The following is a 26,385-nucleotide window of genomic DNA, read 5'->3' as shown; positions in this document are numbered from 1 at the left end:
CAGAAGCAACTTATCTTTATTCACTTTATTCACCACTACATCCAGATCCACCCTGCACATTCAGCTGCAGGGGTCCGTGCACACAGCTATGGATTCTTCAAGGCCTCTGCGCACACAGTTGCAGAGCCTCTATCTACTACCCAATCCAAAACCATACCACAAACTAGCTACCTCTACCCATAGAGCTTCGCTCTATTTATACCTTTCCATGGACCGCGATCCATGGGCGGGCCGACTCACTTACATTTCTTTACATTATTTTTGGGTGGACTACTTTTTGACACAACTTATTACAACCCGCGCTCCGCGCATCCCGCAGAGTCATCACCCTATCTTTACCCAAAATTTCGGGCTTTATGCCTTATGACCATTGCGCGGGGCTTCTGCTACCCAACACTCCCTAAAAACCAGGGAACGATTTTTTTTAAAGGGACCGCGCTCTTGAAATTGCTCCCCGCGCGACCTTTTCCGCTGCCGATGAGAGCATTTTTCAAGAGGGGGAGCGGTGGGGAGCAATCGCTCCCTGACCGCTTCCCTTCTTAAAAACGATCCCGGAGTGAAGGGGAGCGGTCAAGGAGCGACCGCTCCCCTAATCGCTCCCTAAAACCAGGGAGCGTTTTTTTAAAGGGAGTGAGCTCCCGACTAGCTCCCAAGCGGAGCGCGAATTGGGAGCGGATTCAGGGGGGGGTGACGCTCCCCCACAACCTTGGTTTAACACTAACAGAAAGAGATCATGTTTAGAAGATCTGTGAGCTTTAAGCAGATATATGCTATGCAATATTAGATTGGCTTCAAGGAATTGTACTACGAATGTATTGGTCAAGAGAAACAAACAATTTTTTAGAAGTTGGAATTGATACTGAAATTGGTCGAGGGTCAGACTGGACTACAACCATCTGACAAACCAATTTACTAAAAATACATAAAGGATGAAAATTCTGATATAAACTATATATTAATGTACAACAATGTACATCAAAACTATTAGACACCAAATATGCAAAAGTTTCGCAAAAACTATATGCTATATAGCATGAAGGGTAAATATAACAAAATGGCATCGGGTGCGATACATATTTGAAACAAAATACTTAAACATTAAGGCTCTAAATGGTGTATGAAGTCCAAAACAAATCTTGCTAGTCGCTACAACTTACAATCAATAACTACATAGCAATGATTGTCATGATTAAAATCGTTCTGAATCAAATCTCTTCATTGCAGCTCTGCAGATGCCAATCATTCACAATTGATCAATGAGAAAGGTGTTAGGTAAATAGGTGGGCATCATTACATAATTTTCACTTAGGGTTTGGAGGGATTTTTTGCTCTTTTGTCATTTCCCTTTTTATATGCAGTGGTGGGTATGGACTGGTTCAGTTTGGGAACTGGCTGTCTCAACCAATGTCGTAAACATCTTGATTTTATCGTGAAAAAATTGCGAAATTGTGATTTTTTGGCCTAGCCGATGTTTGCCGATTTCTACCAATATTTTCTCAATTTTGACAATTTTTTGGTTTTCTGGACCCTAGCCAATTTTATCCTGATGCCAATGTTTGCAACATTCGTCTCAACTGGTTCCATCCTGAATCAACATCGAATAGGTGACTTTGAGGGTTGATGTTATGAATATAATTATGTAAAAGTAATAAATATAGATAATAAATAATAATCACTATAATATGTAATTAAAATAATAATTAGTTAAACAAAGAGGCATGTCTCTACAAACATGACCCTTCGTGAAAGGGTACTTACTTGACTATATATTACAGGACCGTCACTCTCAATTGTGTCATCATATTCTTATTCATACATTTTAATATATATTCTTGTATCTCAATGGAGATCTTTATATTCCAAGTCTTTTGGAGTATTTAAATTGAAGAACGAACCTTGTTCGTCCCAGTTGAACTTGCTGAACCTGCTGATTCTGGTTCACCCAGTTTTTAAAACACTGCAAACATTTGAAGGCAATCTTCACTAGTATAATAAATTAAGAAAGAAGAGAAAAAAATAAGTTGCTGCTGAGATTTGTATATTGGAAATCTAATATCTTCTTTTGCTCAACACCCTGTTGCTATTCACTGTTCTTTACTTTCATCACCTGGTGTTGTGAAAAGGACTTCCTATGGCTGAATTGACAAACAGATTCTAGTCTTTCAGATCAAGTCTACTGATAGTGTATGATTATTAATGATAATAGACTCTATTGCTGTTGTAATTACTGTGGGAGGTCAAGTGAGGTAACCTTTGACCTGTACTTATTAAAACTGTCCAGGGGATTTAGAGCTAGAAGTGAGCAATATGTTGAGATCCTCTCTGCTTGTATATGCTCATGCCTTTTGTATTTCTCCCTTTCAGTCAGTTAGTTTATTTTGTTTTATATTTGAACATTTTATTTGCTTCTGCACTATGGCTTGCACTTCTGATTTCCATTGACCTACTTTTTTGGTCATTAGAGGATAAATTAAATGCATCTGATCTTATCTGTGCGACTCTGTCTAGCAATTCTGTTGTTGTTGTATCATCAAAATTACTGCCAGAGGTTACTCAGTTGTCATTTCCATGCCTCGGAAAGTTCCGTGCTTTCAATCTAAATGTGAATTGAGCAAGATTCAACAACTTTAATTTAAATTCCAGTGGGATTTTATTACGATTTGGGCTACCACTCTCTACAGAACTACACTCTAAATTTCAGCTTGCTTAGCCATCCTACAAATTTTACCACTTGTAAGTGCCAATGACTGTAAATCAAGTGACAGGTCCTCACTTAAAAAATTAGAAATGACTGAAGCATACAACTTTGGCATCAGGATATATATAGTCAGGAAATGACTGGAATGATATTCGATTAATTATGTGCTAGTACCTATCTAAACCTGAGTCTAAAAGTAATATTAATCTATAGATTTTATCGAAATAGTTACTGTCAAGTACAAGGTACTGAACTGTTTGTTATTTTAATTGTATTTCTCAAGAGAGTTGTGTAGCTAGGATCAATTGTTTGTATGGTGCAGTGCAACCAGCAATGCTACATTCTTGTTGAATTATCTCTGACCAGAAAATCCTCCAATGCTTGGTTTTTTTGTAAGCTAGTCGAGAGTTGAAATTACATTAAAGAAAATTACTAAATATAGTCTAGATCTGCTGGTCTGCCACTAGGGAAACCAGACCAGCAACAGAATGACAAGTCTTTTTTCCATCTGGTTTGAGATAAACTGTCTTGCCCACAGCATACAAAACTGATTTAAGAATATCTACCTAAGCCAAACTTATAGAAGGCAGCAGAGTTGCTACTGCTGTGTTGGAAAAACAGAGAAACAAAAAACCTGGTCTAAGTATCAGTCTGAAGGGATGTTGACAGGGCCATCAGTAGTGTGTCTTGGAGTGTCTGCAAACTCCTGGGTATGTTTCCTTTCTGCTAAGACTGAAACTTTGCTTTCAAGGGCCTTGATTTGAAGCTGCAGCTCATCCAGCTGGAGCAGGATCTCCTGATAGGCCTCACTTCTTTCTATTAACACGTTGCCCACAATTATTTTTATCTGCCAGTACAAGTCCATAGTTTTATGCTTATAGTGCTTAGTATCCCTGGTTCATGTGTTGCCAGCTAAGTTACTGGAAACGCCTGAAGAATATTCTGGAAATGCGGATCCCCGTTTTTGAAACGGAAACATATACGATTCTTGTCCAAAATGCTGTAAAAATGTTTTTGTGTCGTTTCAAAATATTGGAAACTTTGGATTTTGAATTGGATACCTTTCCAAGGGTTTCAATTTTTTTTGGATCCGTTTCCGGAAACAGATCCACGAAAATTGTGATTGGAATCCACCCGTAAAATGTTAAAAAGCATGAAAATTTGTATAGCCATAAATAAATAATAAAAATGAAGAAATCAGATTTGCAAATAAACTCACTATATAGTATAAACACAGTTTCATAACGTCTCTTCTAAATCTTTAGAATCAACAACACTTCATATATTTATCAAGGATTCTTACTAAGAAAAAGATAGATGTTCAAAAATGCAAACATAAGGGTTTGATGAATGTCTTCGTAAAGAGATTCATTGGAGCGATTAATTTCCAATTTGGTTAAGGTTTTGTTAATTGTTATTGATTCTTCTCTTTAATTCACGAATCCCTCCAATATAACAAATCTTCTCTAACCAATCTTTTCCCTGCATAGTCAAGAGGCCAAGCTGAAGTTGAGAAGATTGAAATGTTCAAATAGGTCTTGACAGGATATCCCAATGATCCCATGGGCTTTTTAATTGCCATGCAAGGAAGATAGATACCATCTGCCATGCATGACATGTTCTTTGAAGGAGTTGGACCTGAAAGCACAAAGGCTGTAGCATTTCTGATTACATTACTAATGATGATGATAATATGTCAAATGTTATAATAATCACTAATGATGATGACCATGTTTATGCTGAATTGATGATGACGATTTGTTAATGTTGAATTCATGATGATGATTATGTATTTTTAGATATAGAATCTAGATTCTAAAAGATGGATGACAATTTGAAATTCTTATATATTTATATATCATTTCCTTGTCGTATCATATCCGAATTTTTGAAAATTTTCCTTATCTGTTTCAAATCCTGTATCTGTATCCGTTTCAGTGCAACTTACATTACCAATGTCAGGAACCCAAAGCCTCATTTCTTCATCAATATTAACATCTGGACGCTGGAATAAACCCATGATCCAACCTTGCTTCCTCCTTTGATTCAATTTTATCCCAAATGATCGTTGGACTCTGTGCTTATAATGCCCTTGTAGACACCTCAACTTCTTGCTGGAAATGAGAGAGGGCCTGTCTTCCTCACCTTGTCTGGCCCCTACGTCCCTAATTGCTTCATGGCATCGTGTCCTGCTCGAAAAACAAAAAGTTTAGAGGAGCTAACACAGAGAAGGAACCTTGCAGGGCAATAGACCCCAGAATGCCATCCACCTCCATCTGGCAGTGCTCTGGGCCTTCAACTATAGTTTGAGATGCAAACTCATTAAGGAGGCAGAGAACACGGGTGGGGAATGCCCACTGGTGGAATGACTCTCTCTGTCTCGATAAGCTAGAGGAGCTTACTCAAACAGTTTGCAGAGACAAGCAATGGCTGGAGGAGCTAATCAACAGAGACCAATCTTGCATCCTTGATTTCGGCTGGATAATTATCCTAGGAGGTGAACACCAGGACCTCTCAAACCACATCATGACTGTAAGTTTCCTTCCCAGAAAATGTCATTATGGTTGATACCTCCTCATCTCTCACACCCTTCACCATTATGGTGTCCATGCAGCAAATTGTTTGTGGATGAGTGAGCTATTACCTCGAGCCCTGAATCACATGGGAGTTCGAATGATGCGGTGCTATGTCTTTGCTCCTCGATGGGGTTCGTTTGCATCCCTAACACTGCATCCGGGGGGAAATCCTCCAACGCTTGTTGGCTCATGCCAGTTGTTCTAATTTCTGTTGGGGCTAGGCTAGATGTTGAAAATTCGCAGCTAAGGGATGAATTTCCTTGAATAAAATCTCATTTTTGACAATTCTAGAGTGAGTTTCTAAAAATAGAAAGTCATGTCTATCATTTCAAGCAGGACTTTCCAAAAATAGTAAATCTCCTTGTTTCAATTGGTAATCAAGTATAGATGATGAAAAATCATTTAACTTGTCCTTAATCAATCCTAATTGTTCAATTTTTACTTGATCATCAATATTATCGTTGATATACTTATGATATTATAATATTATTATCAAAATGGAAATACATGTCACCTTTTCTACTTGGCACTCAATGATGCGACTTTGCACCCCTCTCTCTTTGTTGGCACTCATCTTGTTGCACAGTTTTTGTCAAAGTTCCAAGAAAGCGGAAGTACATATTTTTTCAACAAGATGGGGCCATATATCAACAGTTTATGTGTCATTGTAAACCCATTTTGCAAGTTATTTAATGTAAATGATACTAGTAAGACCATGAATGTATGTAACGACCTAGGTAAGCCTATTATTTTGGCAAGAGTTTCACCCTAGGAGTTTTTTTGTCTCACTGACTCATTTGTGTTTCTAAACACGGATGGTTAGCAAAGTTTTTCCTTCCATCCTCACCCCAAAGCTAGGGTGATATTTTTTGTCAAAGTCTTAGGTGAATCTTAGCATTCCAATAGAGTCTTATGTAAAAGTGATTTGGGAATAATTTAAGCTAATTGGCTAAATTATTTTATTACACATCACTTGGTCTATTAGATCATATTGTGTCGCAGAATTGGTTATGTAATTTGAGGGTCGAAGCCAAATAGGTATTCCCCCTTTGAGGGTTGAATTGTAAAAAATCTTATGTAAAAAATATTATAATGCATGGTCCCTCATACTTGGACACCATGATTAAAATATTAGAGGATGGAAAAATTATTAATCTTCTCAAGTGTCAATTAATGAAATTTCCCTGCAAAAATAAATAAAAATCCTAAGCCAAAAATTTAATTAATTAGAGTCAAAATTAAAAGTCTAGAAAAATTAAATTCTCTAAGTGGAAAAATTCATAGGTCTTAAAAGAAATAATTTTTGAAGGTCCTCCGCCAAGGGAATATTGGATATTTCAAGAAAAAATAGACCCTTGGACCTTGGTGGTTAAGTCAAAGTCAAAATTTTGAAGAAATTAGCTCAAAATAATTAATTTTGAGCTAATAAAAATGGAATTAAATGATAAATTCGAAAATTCCTCAAAAATAAAAATTCAACGGCTAAGATTAAAAGATGATCAAATATTTTTTGACGGCCAAAATTATTTTGACAAGGATCAAGCAAACTAGCCGTTATTTTTCCACTTGGAGGATTTATCTATAAATTAGAGTCATTTGAGTCTCTAGCCATCTGATTTCTGGCTAAGAAATTGTTGTTGAAGCATTGATGTAACACTATTGTCCCGCTGAGAACTTTTATTTCTATCATAATAAAGACTTTGGGGTGCAATTCAAGGTGTTTAGTGTTCGTTGATTTGTGGTATGTGCTGGCTATGGGCTTTCCTATGTTGTGTTGGTAAATGATAAAATTTGTTTTTCATTAGATAGAGATAAAGTCATTCTATTGATAGTTTTGGGCTAATTTTAGATGATTTGATTTACCATATGATTAACATATTTTCTTGAGATATATACATAGTGTTTGCAGGTACCTCAGTGCTTGGTTTCCAAGTTCACAATCTGTGGGCATGAACCGACTTTGTTTGGATCCCAAATATTTATGTGGTTGATTTAATCTTCGCTAAGGCTATAGTGTGTTGCATTGGGTTTCTAAAGTATTTTTAGCTATTTATCAAAGAAAAAATTCCATAAATTTTTTATCAAAATTTATTTTAAAAACCTTGTATATTTGTAAATTAGTTTTGCTAATTGGGGTTTTGTATATATTTGGGGTTTTGGGTATTTTATCTCCATTTTTTGCAGGTGAAATCAAGAGAACAGGCTGGAATATAGCTAGATCTAGGCCGTTGAGGGTAAGATCTAGTCTCTAGAATTTTTACAAAGCCATGGAAAATTTGCAACAAATTGAAGATTTGAAAGGGAATTTTTATTTTGATTTTATTAACGCTGCGGTTTTGAGTTTCACCCCTCCCGGGCCTAGATCAGGCCTCTCCAAGGCCAGCGCCCTCTATCCCTCTTGCGTCACCTTGGTGAGGCTCCTTGAGGCCTGCGTCAGCCCTTAAGGGCCTACATCAGCCTCTAAGGGCTAGCCTTAGTCCTTTTCGGTCTCTTGAAGGCTTGCCGTAGCCCTTCTGGGCTTCGGCTTCCCTTTTTCGGCCTCCTTTCCTAGGCCATGGCCCTTGTGGGGCCCACGATAACCCTAAAGGAATCCTGACCCTAGCCGCAACCCTAGGAGGGCTTCCTCCTTTTTGCGTCAAGCCTTCTAGGGCATTTTTTACCTCTTATTCCCTCTTCCATAGCCGTTGACTTTCTTAGCCTTTTCTTGGCCTCCTTCCTCCTTCCGTCATCATCTTTGGCATTTGCCTAACCCTAGTTGCCCTAAATCCATCTCTGATTTTTCTGGACTGAATACTTGGTGGTTTTGCAGGTTTTTGGCCTCAAAAAATTTGATTTTCAGGTGGCAAGCTCATCCTAAAGTTTCAACAAATTTGGACCAAGGGATCTTCAAGGCCTTAGGCCTAGGGTTTGCTCTCTAAACCCTAATTTCTCACTGTTTTGCTACTTCTATAATTTTTATGTATAACATTGATACATAAGCCCTAAAATCATGATAACCCTAAAGGGATCTTGTCCCTAGCCGTAGCCCTAGGAGGGCTTCCTCCTTTCTGCGTCAAGCCTTCTAGGGCATTTCTTACCTCTTAGTCCCTCTTCCATAGCCGTTGACTTTCTCAGCCTTTTTTTGACCTCCTTCCTCTTTCTATCATCATCTTTGGCCTTTGCCTAGCCCTAATTACCCTAAATCCATCTCTGAATTTTTTGGACTGAATACTTGGTGGTTTTGCACGTTTTTGGCCTCAAAAATTTTGATTTTCAGGTGGCAAGCTCATCCTAAAGTTTCAACGAATTTGGACCAAGGGATCTTCAAGGCCTTAGGCCTAGGGTTTGCTCTCTAAACCCTACTTTCTCACTGTTTTGCTACTGCTATAATTTTTATTTATAACATTGATAGATAAGCCCTAAAATCACATTAAGTTGGACAAAATACTCTTAAATTGCAAAGTCTAAATTTTCCAAAAATTTGGCCACTTGGGCATTGGTTATCTAGCCTAGATCTGATTTTTTGCTTGCTGGAATTTCACTGCATAACTGAATATATCATATTTGAACTTTTTTGAATAATTCACTTAAAAGGCTCGTTTCAAATTTTTAGTTTTGGCAAAATTTTCAAGTTCTGGGCATTTTTTGGCATTTGTTCAAGCACTAATAGCTCATTGGTTTTCTATTTACTTGCTGCTGTAATAAATTATATCAGACCTGATCTAATTATGAAAATTGCCGTTCAAGTTAGCTAAAATTCACTGTTTTATTTTGGGACGTTGTTGGGCACTTTAGTGATCAAATCTAATTGCTATAGGCTTGTCATCTCTCGGGTTTAAAGTGATTTCCTTACTGCTATCATAAGATTAATAAGTGTTGATTTGGGGTGGCATCGGATGTGCTCTAACCTCGAAACTTGGCGGAGAAGCTTAGGCACATGAGATCTCCAATACCCAGAAATGGTTGGGGCAGATTCTAAACAGTTTGAGAGATATTAAAATAATTAATATTTTTAATGGAGTCCCAGAAATGGTTTGGATAGATTCTAAACAGTTTGAGAGATATTAAAATAATTAATACTTTTAATGGAGTCCCTAAGTCTAAACTTAGGGAAAATAAAATATGAATGTGTATCAATATAAAGCTGTGTTAGAATGGTCCAAAAGTCATGGATCAAGCTAGAATTAATCTTAGCTGTTGATTAGGGACTTAATCTCGGCCGTTGATTTGTCAACGAGAAAAGTATAAGAGGAGGCTTGAGGGTCACTTGGAGAACACACTGAGTTGATCAAGATTTTGATTTTCTAGGGCAAGGTTTGCTGAGGAAGTCGAAAGAGTGATCAGAGTTGCAGCTGAGGGGCAGTGAATACAGAAGCAGAGAGGCAGAGATAGTACCAGGAGGATCAGTGCAGAAGCCGGGAGAAAGGGACGCGGAGCCAGTTAGAGGTTCACGCAGAGCCAGCTACGGCTCACGCAGAGGCAGCCAGGAGCTGCGCAGTGCCTCAGAGAGCCAGCGTGGGTGACGCAGAGGCTCTAAGGGCTGACGCAATGCCTCCAGAGGTTGACGCAGGGCGAGTTAGGGTGACGTTGGGCAGACGCTGGGCCAGAAAGGGCTGACGCAGTCCCTAGAGGCTGACGCTGGGGTTTTCGTGGGGCAGTTTGGAGCTGGGAGCTGTCGGAGTGTTTATCTGCGGTTTCAGCGGGAACATCTGTTTCCGACTGAGAGGTAATACTGTCGAGGGCATTCTCTGTTGTGTGAGCCATTTCTGGCATCCAGATTGTATTCTGAAACTGCTTAATAATAAAACCCTCAGATAGCTGCAACGATTTTTCCGCATTGGGTTTTTCTGGGGACATTGGTCCAAAAACAACAGTGTCACTTGTGTGCTTGTTTTGTTTCCTTCAATTGATGATCTGTAATGTGTTGAACATGTACTTGTATTTAGTTTTAGTATTTACATGGTAAATAACTTGTTAATTAATCAGAACAAGTAGGCAGAAATAAATCAAAAAAGTACATTAAGGGTTTCTAATAGTTAGACTTAGAAATTCCAACAATAAGTGCTAGAATTTCGGAAGTATTACTGCTGATTTTTTGTCATTTGGAATCTAGTGTTGGCTTGTCTTATCACGTGTTATAAGAATTTTCAATTTTTGCACCTACATCACTCATACACTTAAGCTCTAAATTGCTGATCTTATTGATGGTATAAGCTACTTTGGCATTTGAAATCTAATTGGCTTTGTGATAAGAACATCATGAATAATTGTTATTGGCATCTTGTGGATAGGTACTCTAAGTTCTTTTACTTATATCGTTGGTTGAAGTATCTTGTGGATTCATTTCTTATTAGCACTTGTATCCTTAAGCACTTGTCTTGTTTTAAGATTGTCTTCTAATTGTTGCTAAGTACCGTTGTCATAAAGAGTAAACATAATTTGTACTTAAACACTCAAACAATCTTAGCTCAAGTGACTTCACTCATAATCATTGTGTAAACATTCTACTCCTAGTTTTGCACTTGATAACTTACCTCCAAGCATAAGCTTGGTTGATAGAATCCTAGGACAACCCTCTCTCATCTAGCTCGAGGGATTCAACCCTTCTTAATGGTTAACACAGTGACCTTGCAGTCGTCAGAGCTATAGTCTCTTCAATGTCGGAGGCACTGGGTGGTTGGAACACAAGGGGAGGTATCTTTAATCAAGCCACTGCCTGCTTCCTGTTGGTTTCCATCTTCACAACCTACTCTGAACACTGTTTCTCAAAACAATTAAGGGAAAGGTTCAACTTAGATTGGACATTTAATCTAAAATTAACCCAAATCCCTGCATCACACCTAGTTCTTAGGAGTTGCATCTTCATATGGGTTAGTTCATCATATAACCGACAGTTGTCCATCCGGTTACTTGGCTATAATTTCTAATAAGCAAGAAGTTTGACTCTATCAGGCACTGGTCTCAATATTAAATCTAATAAAATCCTTAATTTTGCTAAATTCTACCAAGTAGCTAGGCCACTCAACTGTGTCTCCTAAGCAAGTTGGTTCCCAACTTGCTTTCCATAATCTCATTTCCATAGGAACTACCCCTCATAGCTTGCTGTTGGGAGACAACTAGAACAGAGTGGGTGGGCATCAGAGTGACAACCCCCCGTCTTGAGCAGTTGTCGCGGTGCCTGTACAATTTGAGCGACAACACGTCTCTCTCACTCAATGATGCCCTACTCTCTCTCTCTCTCTCTTAATGGATTCGTTGTACTCTTACACTCTCTTACACTCATTAAAGACATGTCATAAAAGATTCCTCTTATGCACTCTTCAATGCATATGTTACTCTTTCTCTCCTTTAAGGCATGAGTTACAAGGCATACATACCTCTCTGCTTTATGGCATGCGTTACAAGGCATGCATACCTCTCCCCTTTATGAGGCATTCATACCTCTCCCTAAATTGGCATATGTTACTCTTCCTCAAAGCATTCGAGTTACTCCTTTATGACATGAACTCACTGCTCCATAGGTGTCTCATATCTTCACTCCTTACTCACTTGTTTATTGTTAAAGGAGAATTCGAACTTGTGAAAGAGTTGGAGAGACTAGAGAAGGATTTTGAGAGAGAGAGAGGTTTGGAGAGTAGGAGCAGAACTTGGTGAGCCAAAATGATTTAGTGTTTGCATCAGCTGCTGCTACCAGAGATCTTCTTGCTACAACTATTTCATATTTGGGTTAACTTACTCATTCTCTTGATATCTCATTGTATTCTGTTTCTCTGCTGAACAATTGATTTCTAATAGAAGAACAATCCGGTTGGGTTTTCCCCTTGTGGGTTTTGTCCTGGTCATTGGACCTAAATTCTCTGTCTCACATTGTGTTTTGGCTGTATTCTATTGTGCATATGGTTTATATGGTGTATGTTTGATCTACAATTGCTTAACTGATATTGCAATGGAAAAAAGCTTCATGATAAATAATTGTTTCAGCATAGAACATCAATTTTGAACACTAGAGAAGTTAATATCTGCACTTTTTTGATTGGGGAAGTTATAGCTTTGAGATATTATCATATGGAATCATACAAAGTATGCTAATTTGCATTTCATACCAAATGAATTTTTTATGCATTAAGTGAGAGCAAGTAATTATCTTGCCATTCAAGGATTTGAGTTCTTATCAATACAATCCTACAGAATAGGCCAGTTGGACTTTTCAAACAAAAGGGCTCCTTTATCCCCTATGGAGCTTCTCTATATTATTGTATCTGCAAAGGCTGATGTAACTGGAAATGATAATACTGTTTATACTTTCTTGGATATATATACCAATATTTAATAGATTTAACCGTACTAGAATAATATTTAAAGGCAAATTATGCTAGATAATTTGTAGCATCTACACTTCATTGATTGGGCAAGTTATAACTTTCATAGGTAATCATTTAAAGTATGCCAGTTTGGCCTTTCAAAGCAAATGGCATTTTTATAGAATAAGTGAGAGCTAGTAATTATGTTGCCATTCAAGGATTTGAGTTTTAACTTTATAACGTATGCAATCATAAAAAAGTAGGCCAGTTTGACTTTGCAAATAAAAGGGCTCCTCCTCCCCCACAATGGAGCTTCTCTATATTATTGTTGCAAAGGCTGATGTAACTGGAAATGAGAATACTGTTTATACTTTCTTGGATATGTATACCGATCTTTAATAGATTTTACCATACTAGAATAATATTTGTATGCAAATAATGCTAGATTATTATTATATTAGTAGTTGGTTGTTAAACAAATAGTAATCTTGAGTTGTTTATGCTATTTTTTATAATTGAGCAGATTTTTTTTATTACCCACGTTGCCTAAAATATTGTCAGCAGGCTCACATAATTATTGATTTATCTCTGTTATTGTCTCTTTCTACTCACTTGATTATATCCTTCTCTTGTCTACATTTTCTATCTGAACTATTCATTCTTTTGTCTTTGTTTGTTGATACATTTTTTCTGTGAATTCTGTTTGTTTTTTTTTCCTTTTTTTCTGAATTTGGAGTTGCGTGTTAAAATAAATATGTATACAAAGCTGTCTTTTCTAATTACTGAATACAAGACAGTGTACTTACATTGTAGAACTAATTCAGATAGCATAGATTGAAACTGTATCTCTCCTTTTGCTTTAACCTTGATTTGCTGGTCAGGGACTTTTAGTTCCATTATGTTGAAAAGGTGTCATGTGAGATCATGTTGAAGTTTGATTTCATTTTGAATAAATTTGATGTTTCTAATTAGTCCTTGTAAATTTCAGACAAGGATAATGCTCCCAAAACTGTCAATGATTTGAAACTTATCAACGCGGGGAAGATTTTGGAGAACAACAAGACACTTGCAGAGTCTAGAGTTCCTGTCGGTGAGCTTCCTGGCGGGGTTATTACAATGCATGTTGTTGTGCGCCCTCCTTCATCAGACAAAAACGGTGGTGTGTAAGCTTTATTTGCTTTTTGTCATGACTTCATGCCATTTTTTATATCTTTAAATGAATGAAATTATAGAGGTTTACTTATTGAATGTACTCTCAATAGACAGAAAAGCAGTAAAATCTTAAAATATGATGATTCCCTTGTTAAACCATTTACCGTTGGTATGCTTTTTATCATTTTGATAAGAGTTCTTGATATGTAGATGTGAGAACTGAAAAGTGCTTTTGCCACTATTTTAGTTTTTTTCTTTGAAGACAATTAAAGTCTAAACCTATGCTATTTGGAATGAGGAAACAGCTATTAGTTTCAGAAGCAACACTACCAAAATTTTAGGAAAAGAGGAAACAGCATATCTATCTATAGATGTATGAGAAGGAACAATTTTTTTTATATACAGTGTAGATATAGATGTATGTGTAGCAACTCTAAAATTATTAAATCTTAGAACCGTTGTTTTTTTACTGGAAGTTTTGAAGTCATGGGATTATCGATGCCTAATTTTAAACATAATATTTTTTTTTGGTATTCCTCCCTTGTAAGAAGAGATCTATTCTATTGCCTATAAATTATAAACATACATAATTACAGAGAAGCAAGTAAGCTTCAGGCTCTGGTGGTCTGAGAGAGACCAGAGCTGCCGTGAAGGATATGCCATAAGCCTTCCAGTCTGAATGATGTGCAAGAGAAATAAAAAAGTAAAAAACCATAGAAGCCTACTCTAAGGGAAACTAGGCTGAAACAGAGCTACAGTACTTAGAAATGTCATTTAGAGAGATCTCAGGGCCAGTTTGCCAGACAGGAAACCAGACTGGCCCTGAGTTGAGTTTTTGAACTGAAAAACTAAAGGTAAACTTTAAAGTGACAGCAGGGCTGTTCATATTACATAACAAACACAAAAACCATTTGACCTAGAGGAGATAATAGAGGTGAGGTCCCTATGCTGATGGAGCTGCCGAGACATTGATATGGTTTTCCTTGGAGTATCCAGCAGATTCTGAGGGAGGAACGCCTCCATGCCATTTTGCCAGCTAGGTGCCGAGAGTGACAAGCAGGCAGCTCTGCTTCCCCAATTTTTCAAACACTGCTTGAGCTATAGCCTCATTTCGTGAGAGAGAAAAGCACAGGCCACAAAAGTCTGAGTATGCCAATATAGTTCCAAGGTCCTGTAGAATTTGGCATCCCAAGTTCTGCTGGTTCCTAGGTCGAGGACAAAGTCTTCGACCATGCGATCTATCTCCTCATCTGCATGATAGGCCGTTATGATTTTGACCTTGTCATTCAGAGCTCAAAACCTCTCTTTGATGGTTGGTGAGAAGGAACAGTGGAAAGCCTTCGCGTCCTCCTGTGTGGCTAGTTCCGCCTTGCTCTGATGAGCCGGTGCTTTCCCACAATGGGCTGAACAAGTGGCCATGCAAAACAGAGAGATCAAGAAGCAGAGAACAGTAAGACAGCAAGGAGATTTTTCTCAGAGAACTTAAATGGAAACACCAGGCATAATGACATTAGTGGGGAGATCCAAATTTGCCATTATACAGCAATGGAGGCAAAGCCAGACTTTCTCCATATGCAGCGAATTGATGGCACTACCTTCCATCATGATTATTGCTGCATCTAAATTCATCATGCTGAAAGCTTGGCCCTGCAGTACGCCAAACTTTGTCCTGTGCATGGAGTAATGGATTAAAGGCAGCAACTGGAACTGGCAGCATGTGTTCGCCTGCAGCATTTTTGTTAATTTCAGGTAAGTTCTATGCTAGAGCAATTTTTTTCAATTTTCACACTTAGCTTAATATCTTTTCCAGATTAGCAATCACATCAGCATTAAAGTAAACTGCAGATAGAACATAAATATAATCGCAGAAGACAAGCCAAGACAAGAGGACACAAGATGTGGCTCCAGCCAGGGACAAACCCCAATGTGGGGAAACCCTTGATCAATTCTTCTTTTATGTTCTTCAAAGTTCAGCAGAGAAAGAGAGAGAGACATTACATTTACAATAGAAGTCAACATTTTGACTTTTGATATCTGCATGAGATCAGTGGAAGACATATTGCTTCAACTGATTCTCCAAGGTGACTGCTTCAACTATCGTAGTATGGCATTTCGTCCATTTGCTGCACCTTGCCGTGTAGCACCATGCTGTACCATCACAGTGCTGGACTTTGATGACTGAGCTGCTCTCATCTGCTCTCATCATCATGCTGCCCATTATGCTGCATCATGCTGCTCCTTACTTAACATGCCCATTATGCTGCATCTTTCATCACCATGCAGTCTCATTCATCATCATGCTTATAACTGTCTCATGTATGCTTACTGTACCTTGCTGCTCCTTGCTGTCCCTGCTGTTTTGATGGTGACTGGTTAGGGCACCTCAGGCTGCTGCAGCAGCCCTCAAACAGTCATCCAAACAACCCTTAATCTCAACAACCTTCAAGCTTGAAGATTAAGGCATGAGAGTCCAAAACTGCACACGCTGTCCCTTGCTGTGGTGGTATGGCCTTCGGCCTACCACACAGCCTAGCTGTAGCTTAACAGCCCACGTATCAAACAGGCCTCCTCTAAATTGCGTTTTACAGCAATGACACTTCTCCTTCAATACAGTGTTAGGCCTCTTCTAGAACAGCGTTAGGCCTCTTCAAAACAGGCCTCTGTACCTATGCTATTCAGCTCTTCCTTTTGACTGCGGTTAAGCATCATTAAGACCATAGCTAGGTCTTTAGATGACTGTGGCTAGATGATGGCTAAATCCTTCCCTTGTTGCTGCATATATACCTCCATGAATTATGGCCTAGGACAATCTGTGGCTAGAAGACTGTTACGAATGTCTCCATGAACTGCGTATAACTGTCTCCATGACCTGTATATAAGTCTCCATGAACAGCGTATAACTGTCTCCATGACCTGTGTATATAAGTCTCCATGAACAACGTATAACTGTCTCCATGGCCAGCGTACACATGTCTTCATGAACAGTCTCTATGCCATGCGTATAACTGTGGTAGGGATCCTTCCAATTGCGGCTTCATTATGAACAGTGTATAAGGTTTCCATGAACAGCGTAAGAGTCTTTATTGACTGCGTGTAAATGACTGCATTGGATTAGGGCATCATCTGCAGCTAGGGCATCATACTAGGCCAGCGTATTCTTTACTGTCTCTCTTCTCCAAAAACCCAAGACGTGGAGAGGAGATCACATGAAGAGTGTGTCTCAAATGACTTCAAGTCCTCACCTATTTATACTAAAACGTAGATGATGAATAGACGTGACTATTGGGCGTTTGACTCTACACAAGTTGCTGGCCAACTTGACAATTTGTCTTATAACATAAATAAATTCATAACTCCATGAATACTTATCGGAATCGGATGATCTTTAGATCAATCCTACACCTCTCGATGAGAGGGATCCAATAAAAATATCAGTTGTCATAAATAAGATGACCGACATGGAGTTTGGCCCTAGTTGCCAATTTTAACACTCCCTCTCAACTAGGGAGAACTCCATCCGCTGATCCATATGTCCGACTGTACTATTTTTGCCATCAGTGCCCTGCACTGCTTTGCTAGCTCTGCTCAACTCCGCTAGCTCTGCTCTGCTGAACCATGAAGAAGAAGAATTGATCGAGAATGTGTCATACCATTCTCCACTGACCCGAAGTCAGTCTCAGAGTGTGTACCACTGGTCCCAGACCAGTCCTCAACCGACCCGAAGTCAGTGTCATAGTATGTACCACTCTCACTGGTCCCAGACCAGTCCTCTACTGACCTGAAGTCAGTTTCAGAGTGTGTACCACTGGTCCCAGACCAGTCCTCTACTGACCCGAAGTCAATGTCATAGTGGGTACCACTCCCACTGGTCCCAGACCAGTGCTCTACTGACTCGAAGTCAGTTTCAGAATATGTACCACTGGTTCCAGACCAATCCTCTACTGACCCAAAGTCAGTGTCATAGTGGGTATAGCTCCTACCACTGGTCCTAGACCAGTATCATTGATCCCAGATCAATGAAGGTCATCCTAGCATAGGGAGTACAGTAGATACAATGATGCGTCCATCAGTACTACTATGGTCCCTATCCTCATTTCCCTGCTCATTGATCAGATGAGAGGTACTTCCCATGAGTCCTGGACTACATGTGTAGGATGCCTCAACAGGAGAACTAATTATCCTGTCCACAGGAGAGCGAATCATCCTGTCCCACAAGTGAGTGAATCATCTTGTCCCACAAGAGAGTGAATCATCCTGTCCATAGGAGAGCGAAAGTGAATCATCCTGTCCACAGAAGAGCGAATCATCCTGTCACACAAGAGAGCGAATCATCTTGTCCTAGTGCGCACCACTAGGGGAGGGTGAATCACCCTGTGGTCGTATGTTGCTCTAGTAAGAACCGCAAGCCCCCAGAGCTCCCAGAGCTCAATGTATGCAACATGCAGGACCCTTTTACAAGGGTCTCTCGACAACTCCAAGTCGTTCGGGAAAATCACAAACTTGATCTTTCCCTGGGGCTTTGACAAAGTGTAGCGACTTGTACATCATCTCAATGCGATGGAGCCTCCTTGCTCATCGACTTACCATATCCCAGATAGGGTAGTATCTGATGTCTATCTGCTGGAGCAATCGTCGAATACCGGATTCCTCAAGAATCAAATCCCACCTCTGGTTGTCACAGAGAATCACGATGGTATCCAATGTAAATCCAAATAGCTCACTGAAGAGCTTTCGCAACCGGACTGTCTCACAGGAGGCCATGCTAGCGACAATATACTTTGCCTCGGCGGTGCTCAAAGCCACCGACTTCTGCTTCCTGCTCATCCAGTTCCTAGGTTATCGAAGTAGAATCCAAAGAGAACCAGCACTGAGAAGTGCTCTAGTGTTCCTTCACACTGTCCGCCCAGTTAGCGTTCGAATAATTATGCAGTTCCATATTTCCGGCAGTGTATCTCACTCCATGAGAGATTCTGCCCCGAAGATATCTCAGAGGATTCTTGGCACTAATCCAGTTAGGCTCAATCAAATATGAGCTCACCATGCTAACTGTAAAACATATGTCCGGACAGAAGTTCACCAAGAACATCAACGCGAATGAGTTTATGAAACTCAGAGGCATTTCCCAAATCTGGTCCGACATCACTACCATATAACTTCTGAAAGTTAATATCCTCGAGGTAGTCATAGGCTTGCAGTTTATCATTCCACATTCGGAGCCCAACTCCCTCTTACTTCTGCAAATGAGAGGGTCTGCACCTGTCAGAAATAGATCGTCCTCATAAGGTGCCGGTATGAGAGGTCTATCATCCACAACCTTCGGGTAATGATTTGGATTGGTTTCACTCCTAGTGAATCTCAGCTTCATCAGACTGCTATCAATCCTCTCATACTACGCCCGAGGTGTTTTTGCTTCAAGCCATTGAGGGCTTTCTTCCACCTGTATACATGAGATTCCCAATCATGAATTTCAAACTCCTCGGGTTGTTCCAAACTTGTGGACCTGCTACATGAGGGGAATGGTCCCCTTATAAGATTTTCCTTTGGCACATCTCAGACATGTACCTTCATGCTCTTTTTGAATTCAGGCATCCCTGTCACCATCTGACTCACAGACCTCCGGCGCTGTGTTAATGGACATGGTCCCCAGTGGACTTCCTGCAACTTGATACAACCTTGAACTCAAAATCTTTGAAAAATCTATTTTCAAACACGTACCTTTCCATCGATGAGTGCCAACCTGTAACCTTTGACTTCCATTGCTGAAATGGACACCATGTTCTTCTTGCGATCAGGTACATAAAAGAGATTCTGTAAATGAATCGAGTTACCCTCATTCAATTGAGGGGTAACATTCCCTACACCCTTTCCGGGATATGCTCCAAGTATAATCCCACGATTGTTTCCATCTCTACCAAATTAGAGAGTGCACCCTTCTATCCGATGAAGTGCCTTGAAGCACTACAATCAATAAGCTTGATTCCCAAAGAATCTGAAGGAGAGGGCCAAATTGCCAATACAAGATAATGCTTTATCTTATCAGAAACAACACCATATGGGGTTCCTAGCTTTCTTTGAAGAGTCGACCATTTCCTTGATGACCAACATTACCAGTCATTCCTTTGATCATTGAAGATGTCCCTGGAATGATTGTTATCTTCATCAAGAGATGTGTCTCTGCCATGGAGGGCTTTCCTTCGCATGATGGCTGAACTTATTGCAACCAAGGTATCTGCCTTTCCTTCCACCCAGTGTTAGTTGGGAGCGGGAGCGGGAGCGAAAATGGGAGCGGAAGTGACATTTTCAAAAGCTCCCGGTTTGGGAGCGAATCCCGGAGCGATTTTTTGTATAATATATATATTTTTTATATTTTGATACCTATATGTCAACAAAAACATGTAGAATGATGAATTAGATATAAAAAACATAAAAATACATAGATTGATCATTGAACCATATAACATCAATCATCTAGAAGTTATAATCTTCATCAACCACGTCCACAATTGAGTCTTGTGAATCATGATTCATCAATCTTAAAGTTTCAACTTCAAGCTTTCAAAATTGAAAATTCAATATATAACATTTATCATCATTGATCACCAAAGTTGTACTTGTAAGCTAAGTTTAACCATTACAAGAAATAATATCTAACTGTTAACAACTTAACATGAAATGAAATGTTATAAAATGAAATGAAACAACTTTCACGAAGCGTCATATTCATAATTCAGAATCATTACCAATGAGTTATAATTGCCAACTTCAAACTTCAAACTTTCATTGTCACGACTCACAGTCATATATTGTTTACAAAAAATATCATTATGATATGAAAGAGTCAAGAGTCAAGACTCAACAGTTATGAAAACTAATAGAAACTCGAAAAGACAAGTAAACTTTAAATCTATTATCTACTACTGCATGTGGCCCTTACCACGAGAGTCTAATGTATGAGCAGGTCGTGGTGGTCTTCTAGGAGTCTCCTGCACAGACTGACGATCAGAACTAGAAGGCACATGCCCTCCACATGAAGGTGTAGATGGAGGTGGCGATAGCAAAGGAACAAGACTCGGAACTCGAGCACTGCTACTGGATGGTGGAGGTGGCATCACTGCTGCTTCATCTTCCTCCCTTATAAGTTCCTCTTCTAGTTCTTCAAGATGTATAGTGCCATCCTCCAAATTGTCATCCTCTGGGTGGTTGTCCCAGATTTTATATGTTGGATCCTCATAAGCCCGATCACAGTAATGACTCAACAACCTCAAGTTGTAGTGCACATAAACCAAGCTTTCTGCTCAGTTTTCATTGAGTCTGTTTCTTTTCACATTATGTATGAAGCTGTAGGTGCTCCAACACCTCTCTGTAGAAGATGTATTTACAACCTGTGATAGAACTTTTTTTGCCAATTTTCGCAAAAGTCCATGGCTGCCATATGTTTCCCACCATGTGAGAGCATCAAATCTGTCTCTGTCTTCCATTAGATTTAAGGTACCAAACAAACCAGTGTTACTGAAGTATCTGCCTATTTCAAGGCGCACACTAGCACATTCCTCCCTGTCAGGTATCAACTTTTCTAATGCTTCCAAATATCCTTAGATAACTCTTCATCTATATGGGGTTTGGTCCTAACCCCAACCCCTAGTGCAGGTTGGCCCAACCAAGATGTAGAGTAGTATTTTGGTGTAAGGATACACGCTAAGCAATGTAGTGGAAGATTAAGTTTATTCCACCGTACACACACAAAATCGTGAATCAGTTTGTACAAGTTGGGATCATTGTTATGAACAATATCTTTTATTTGCCCCAACATGGTATCTATCTGCTCATACACCTCACCAATCACTGGTTTATCTGTATTTGCAAACCGAATCATGTGATAAATGGGCTTGGTGAAATCCAATACTTGCATCACACGTGCCCAAAACATACCATCAAGAGCGGCCTCCTCCACCAATTCAAAACCTTGCCTGTCAGCGGCATTTGTAGCCCTTTCCTTTAATACCCGAGTGTGGACTTGATACCATGCTAGCCAATGACTCTCTTACCTTCAAAAAGTGCCTGAAGGTGAGGTAATAGCTACCAAATCTAGTCCTCGCAATCTTCAACAACTCCAATCTTGAGTGACTGCGGAAAAGGCCATGGGTATTGCTATGATTTGTAATAAATTTTATCCTTTGTTTGCCTTTCTTGTACAAATCACCAATCTATTTGTATTGTTCATTTTTGTTCTTAACAACATCATGCATCAAAAGGTTCAATGTGTGAACCAAACACCCAGACCAAAATATGTTGGGGTATTTATCCTCAATAATTGCTCCCGCTTCCTTACAATTAGGAGCATTATCAGTGATGACTTGGATGACATTGTATGGTCCAATACGGTCAATTGTTTCAAGTAATGCTTCTGCAATGTTGATGCCGGTCTTGAACTTGTCTGAGTAATCATATGCTGAAAGAAAGATGGCACCACTAACGGACACAACAAGAACACATATCAATGGCTTGCCTTTTACATTTGTCCATCCATCAGATACAATGGACACCCCATGGTCAGTCCAAGAACTTGTCATTCTATTCAAAGAATGTGATATTTTTGCTTTTTCATGATCAAGTCCAACGGTTCTTGCCTTGTCATACCGAGTTCTCTTGTATCCTTTAGGGGCATCATTTATGGTAGAAACCATTTCGTGCCAATAAGGTGAGTGAAGAACATTGAATGGTATCCCACATGCATAGAGAAACCTATAAACTTTTGAATCCACATCATTCCTACACCCTTCATCAAGGAAATCTGATATGCTTCTACGTCTTAAACCTGGTGACCTTGTGCCTCCATATCCACTGCCTTGGGAGGATGCTAAAGGAGTTCTTTGTGCTTGTGATTGTGAGCTTGGTTCAAAGAAACCCCTTGATTTTTTAGATTTGTATTGGGTTTCCTCCTCTTCCCTTATGTATTTTGCACTATTTGCTGCTGACACACCTGCACAAGTTTTGATTCTTGTTTATTTATCTCCATCCCATGGCATTTTCCTGCAGAGGTGTTTTCTGGCACGGGTGTATGAACCTGTGTAATTATTGTTGCAATGGGGGCAATGAAATTTAGTGGTTCCACCCCCTTTCCCTGCTTTAGGCCTGTTAACATATTTCCACAATGGGGTTTGGTCTTGTTTAATTTTTTGAGCTGAATCATGTTCACTCTCCTCCAGCTCCTCCTCACTGGGGTTTTCATCAAATCCACTTTGTCCTCCTTCTTCATCCCCTTCTTCATTTTGAACCCTCATTTTCCTACTCTCCAGCACCATAATAACCAAAAAAGGAACCAAGAAGAAGAAAATGCCAAGAAATATAACCATGATGTTTGAAATTTGTAGTTTTGAATCTGCAAAATTTAATAAAATGGAATGGGAATGGCCTGATGGGAATGGGAAACCGAAATAGAAATTTTTTTATTTATTTATTTAGAAATTAGGAATAATTTAATAAACATTAAAAAAAAATGCTAAACATTCTATTCAACATTGTAGAGCGGCGAACCTACCTCAAATGCGTCCAATCTCCCCTTGCTCCTCACTCTCTCCTTGGCACCTTGCTCAGTCTCAGTCTCACTCTCTCCTTGCTCCTTAGTCCTCTCTCACACTCTCAATCTCTCTCTCTCAAATGAGCTTCTCACTCAACTCTCACAGTCACAATGAAGCCCTTATGCCCCCCCCCCTCCCGCAATTTATAAAAGAAATTTCGATTTTTTTCAACGTCGATATTTTTTTTTTCAATTTTTATTTATTTATTTATTTTATTTTATTTTATTTTTTTAAATATGTTTGCCGGTTTTTTTCCGCCGATTCGTTCCCACCCTCCGTGCGCGTCACTCCGGGAGCGGTTGGGAGCGTTCGCTCTCTGACTGCTCCCGGGTTATAAAATCTGTTCCCGGAGCGACGCTCCCGAATACGCTCCCGAAATTGGCAGGGACACAAATTTTTTTATTGGGAGCGCGCTCCCGAAATCACTCCCAACCCGCTCCCGAGTTGCTCCCGCTCGGAGCGCGGATTGGGAGTGGGATCGAGGTGGGGGGGGGCGCTCCCCCACAACACTACTTCCACCCTTAGATCCAAACTTCTCAATGACTTGATCTTTAAGTAGGCCATCAAAAACTTCTGTTGCATCATTTTGATAATATTCTCTGCTTCCACTTCACCCTCGGTGAATTTGAAGAGGGATGTGGAACCCATTGATCCTTTTGTCCTTTCCCAACTGCCTTGGGTGATTGCTCTTTCACTCTTGCTTGGGCATTGTCTTCACCTCAGCTCTGATACCATGTTAATTTTAGGTAAGTTCTATGCTAGAGCAATTTATTTCAATTTTCACACTTAGCTTAATATCTTTTCCAGATTAGCGATCACATCAGCATTAAAGTAAACTGCAAATAGAACATAAATATAAATCGCAGAAAACAAGCCAAGACAAGAGGACACAAGATGTGGCTCCAGTGAGGGACAAACCCCAATGTGGGGAAACCCTTGATCAATTCTTCTTTTATGTTCTTCAAAGTTCAGCAGAAAGAGAGAGAGAGATAGTACATTTACAATTGAAGTCAACATTTTGACTTGTGATATCTGCATGAGATCAGTTGAAGACATATTGCTTCAACTGATTCTCCAAAGTGACCGCTTCACCTATCGTAGTATGGCATTTCGTCCATTTGCTGCACCTTGCCGTGTAGCACCATGCTGTACCATCACAGTGCTGGACCTTGATGACTGAGCTGCTCTCATCTGCCCTCATCATCGTGCTGTCCATTATGCTGCATCATGCAGCCCTATTCATCATCATGCTGCTCCTTACTTAACATGTCCATTATGCTGCCTCTTTCATCATCATGCAGTCTCATTCATCATCATGCTTACAACTGTCTCATGTATGCTTACTGTATCTGCTGCTCCTTGCTGTCCCTGCTGTTGTGATGGTGACTGGTTAGGGCACCTCAGACTGCTGCAGCAGCCCTCAAACAGTCATCCAAACAACCCTTAATCTCAGCAACCTTCACGCTGAAGATTAAGGCACAATGAGACTCCAAAACTGCCCACGCTGTCCCTTGCTGTGGTGGTATGGCCTGTGGCCTACCACACAGCCTAGCTGTAGCTTAACAGCCCACGTATCAAACAGGCCTCCTCTAAATTGCGTTTTACAGCAATGACACTTCTCCTTCAATACATTGTTAGGCCCCTTCTAGAACAGCGTTAGGCCTCTTCAAAACAGGCCTCTATACATATGCTATTCAGCTCTTCCTTTTGACTGCGGTTAAGCATCATTAAGACCGTAGCTAGGTCTTTATATGACTGCGGCTCGGTGATGGCTAAATCCTTCCCTTGTTGCTGCATATATACCTCCATGAATTACGGCCTAGGACAATCTGCGGCTAGAAGACTGTTACGGATGTCTCCATGAACTGCATATAACTGTCTCCATGACCCTTGTATATAAGTCTCCATGAACAGCGTATAACAGTAACTGTCTCCATGACCCATGTATATAAGTCTCCATGAACAGCGTATAACTGTCTCCATGGCCAGCGTATATATGTCTTCATGAACAGTCTCTATGCCATGGGTATAACTGTGGTAAGGCTCCTTCCAACTGCGGCTTCATCATGAACAGTGTATAAGGTTTCCATGTACAGCGTAAGAGTCTTTATTGACTGCGTGTAAATGACTGCGTTGGATTAGGGCATCATCTGCAGCTAGGGCATCATACTAGGCCAGCGTATTTTTTAGTGTCTCTCCTTCTCCAAAAACCCAAGACGTGGAGAGATCACATGAAGGGTGTGTCTCAAATGACTTCAAGTCCTCACTTATTTATACTAAAACATAGATGATGAATAGACGTGACTATTGGGCTTCTGAGCCTACACAAGTTGCTGGCCGACTTGACAATTTGTCTTATAACATGAATAAATTCATAACTCCATGAATACTTATCGGAATCGGATGATCTTTAGATCAAATCCTACACCTCTCAATGAGTGGGATCCAATAAAAATATCAGCTGTCATAAATAAGATGACCCACATGGAGTTTGGCCCTAGTTGCCAATTTTAACAATTTTCTCATCTGCCAAGCGTGCAAGCAATCTCCTCTCTCCATTTAGCACCTGATACAGGGGGAATTTTAAACAGAAGATTAAAAAGTCTGTGAAAGATTTTTATACAAGAAACTTCCTGAAAAGATTTCTGAGACATCTAATATTCCAGTCTTGATCTATTCAGGTCCCAGGGAAATGGTGTTTCTTGTTGTGGATATCTGTTGTGATTTAGATGTGTTTGAGTTGTGTTTTAGCTTGAAAAAGGATTTTTTGCAAACCATGATCCATTCAAAGATATCGTATTTCATGTTATAACTTGTTCGGTTTTGTAATTACAGGTAAGAGCTGGGTATGGGTGAAAATTTGATAAGAGACAATAGACCAGAAGTATATGTAGAAAAACGTAGCTACATTTTTTTAACATAGATAAAGTATATTAAAATTGCAAAATTATGGACTGCCTGATCTGTTTTCCAGTAGGCAAGTTGAAATCCCAATGTATCTACACATTGGATTCCTTCAAACAAAAATGACTGTCTAATGGATATTAGAGCCTAGATTATTTTCTCCTATTAAGCATCTAATAGAATAAGAAATAGACAGT

At 39.6% G+C, this 26,385-nt stretch overlaps 1 protein-coding gene across 1 annotated transcript in view; it reads left to right on the top strand.

Moving 5' to 3' along the window:
• MUB6 (membrane-anchored ubiquitin-fold protein 6 precursor) overlaps positions 1-26,385 on the top strand; it is a 148,031-nt gene that overhangs the window by 50,886 nt on the left and 70,760 nt on the right. Inside the window, exon 2 of the mRNA XM_089431951.1 lies at positions 13,543-13,713. Coding sequence (XP_089288077.1) covers positions 13,543-13,713 — 171 coding nt within the window. The remainder of the gene's footprint in view (positions 1-13,542; positions 13,714-26,385) is intronic.

The sequence above is a fragment of the Pinus tabuliformis genome, chromosome 5_1, assembly GCF_031772625.1.
Source record: "Pinus tabuliformis cultivar Carrire ecotype Pingquan chromosome 5_1, CPIR1, whole genome shotgun sequence".
NCBI classification, from domain to species: Eukaryota; Viridiplantae; Streptophyta; class Pinopsida; order Pinales; family Pinaceae; genus Pinus; species Pinus tabuliformis.
This window is presented reverse-complemented; position numbering and strand designations above follow the sequence as displayed.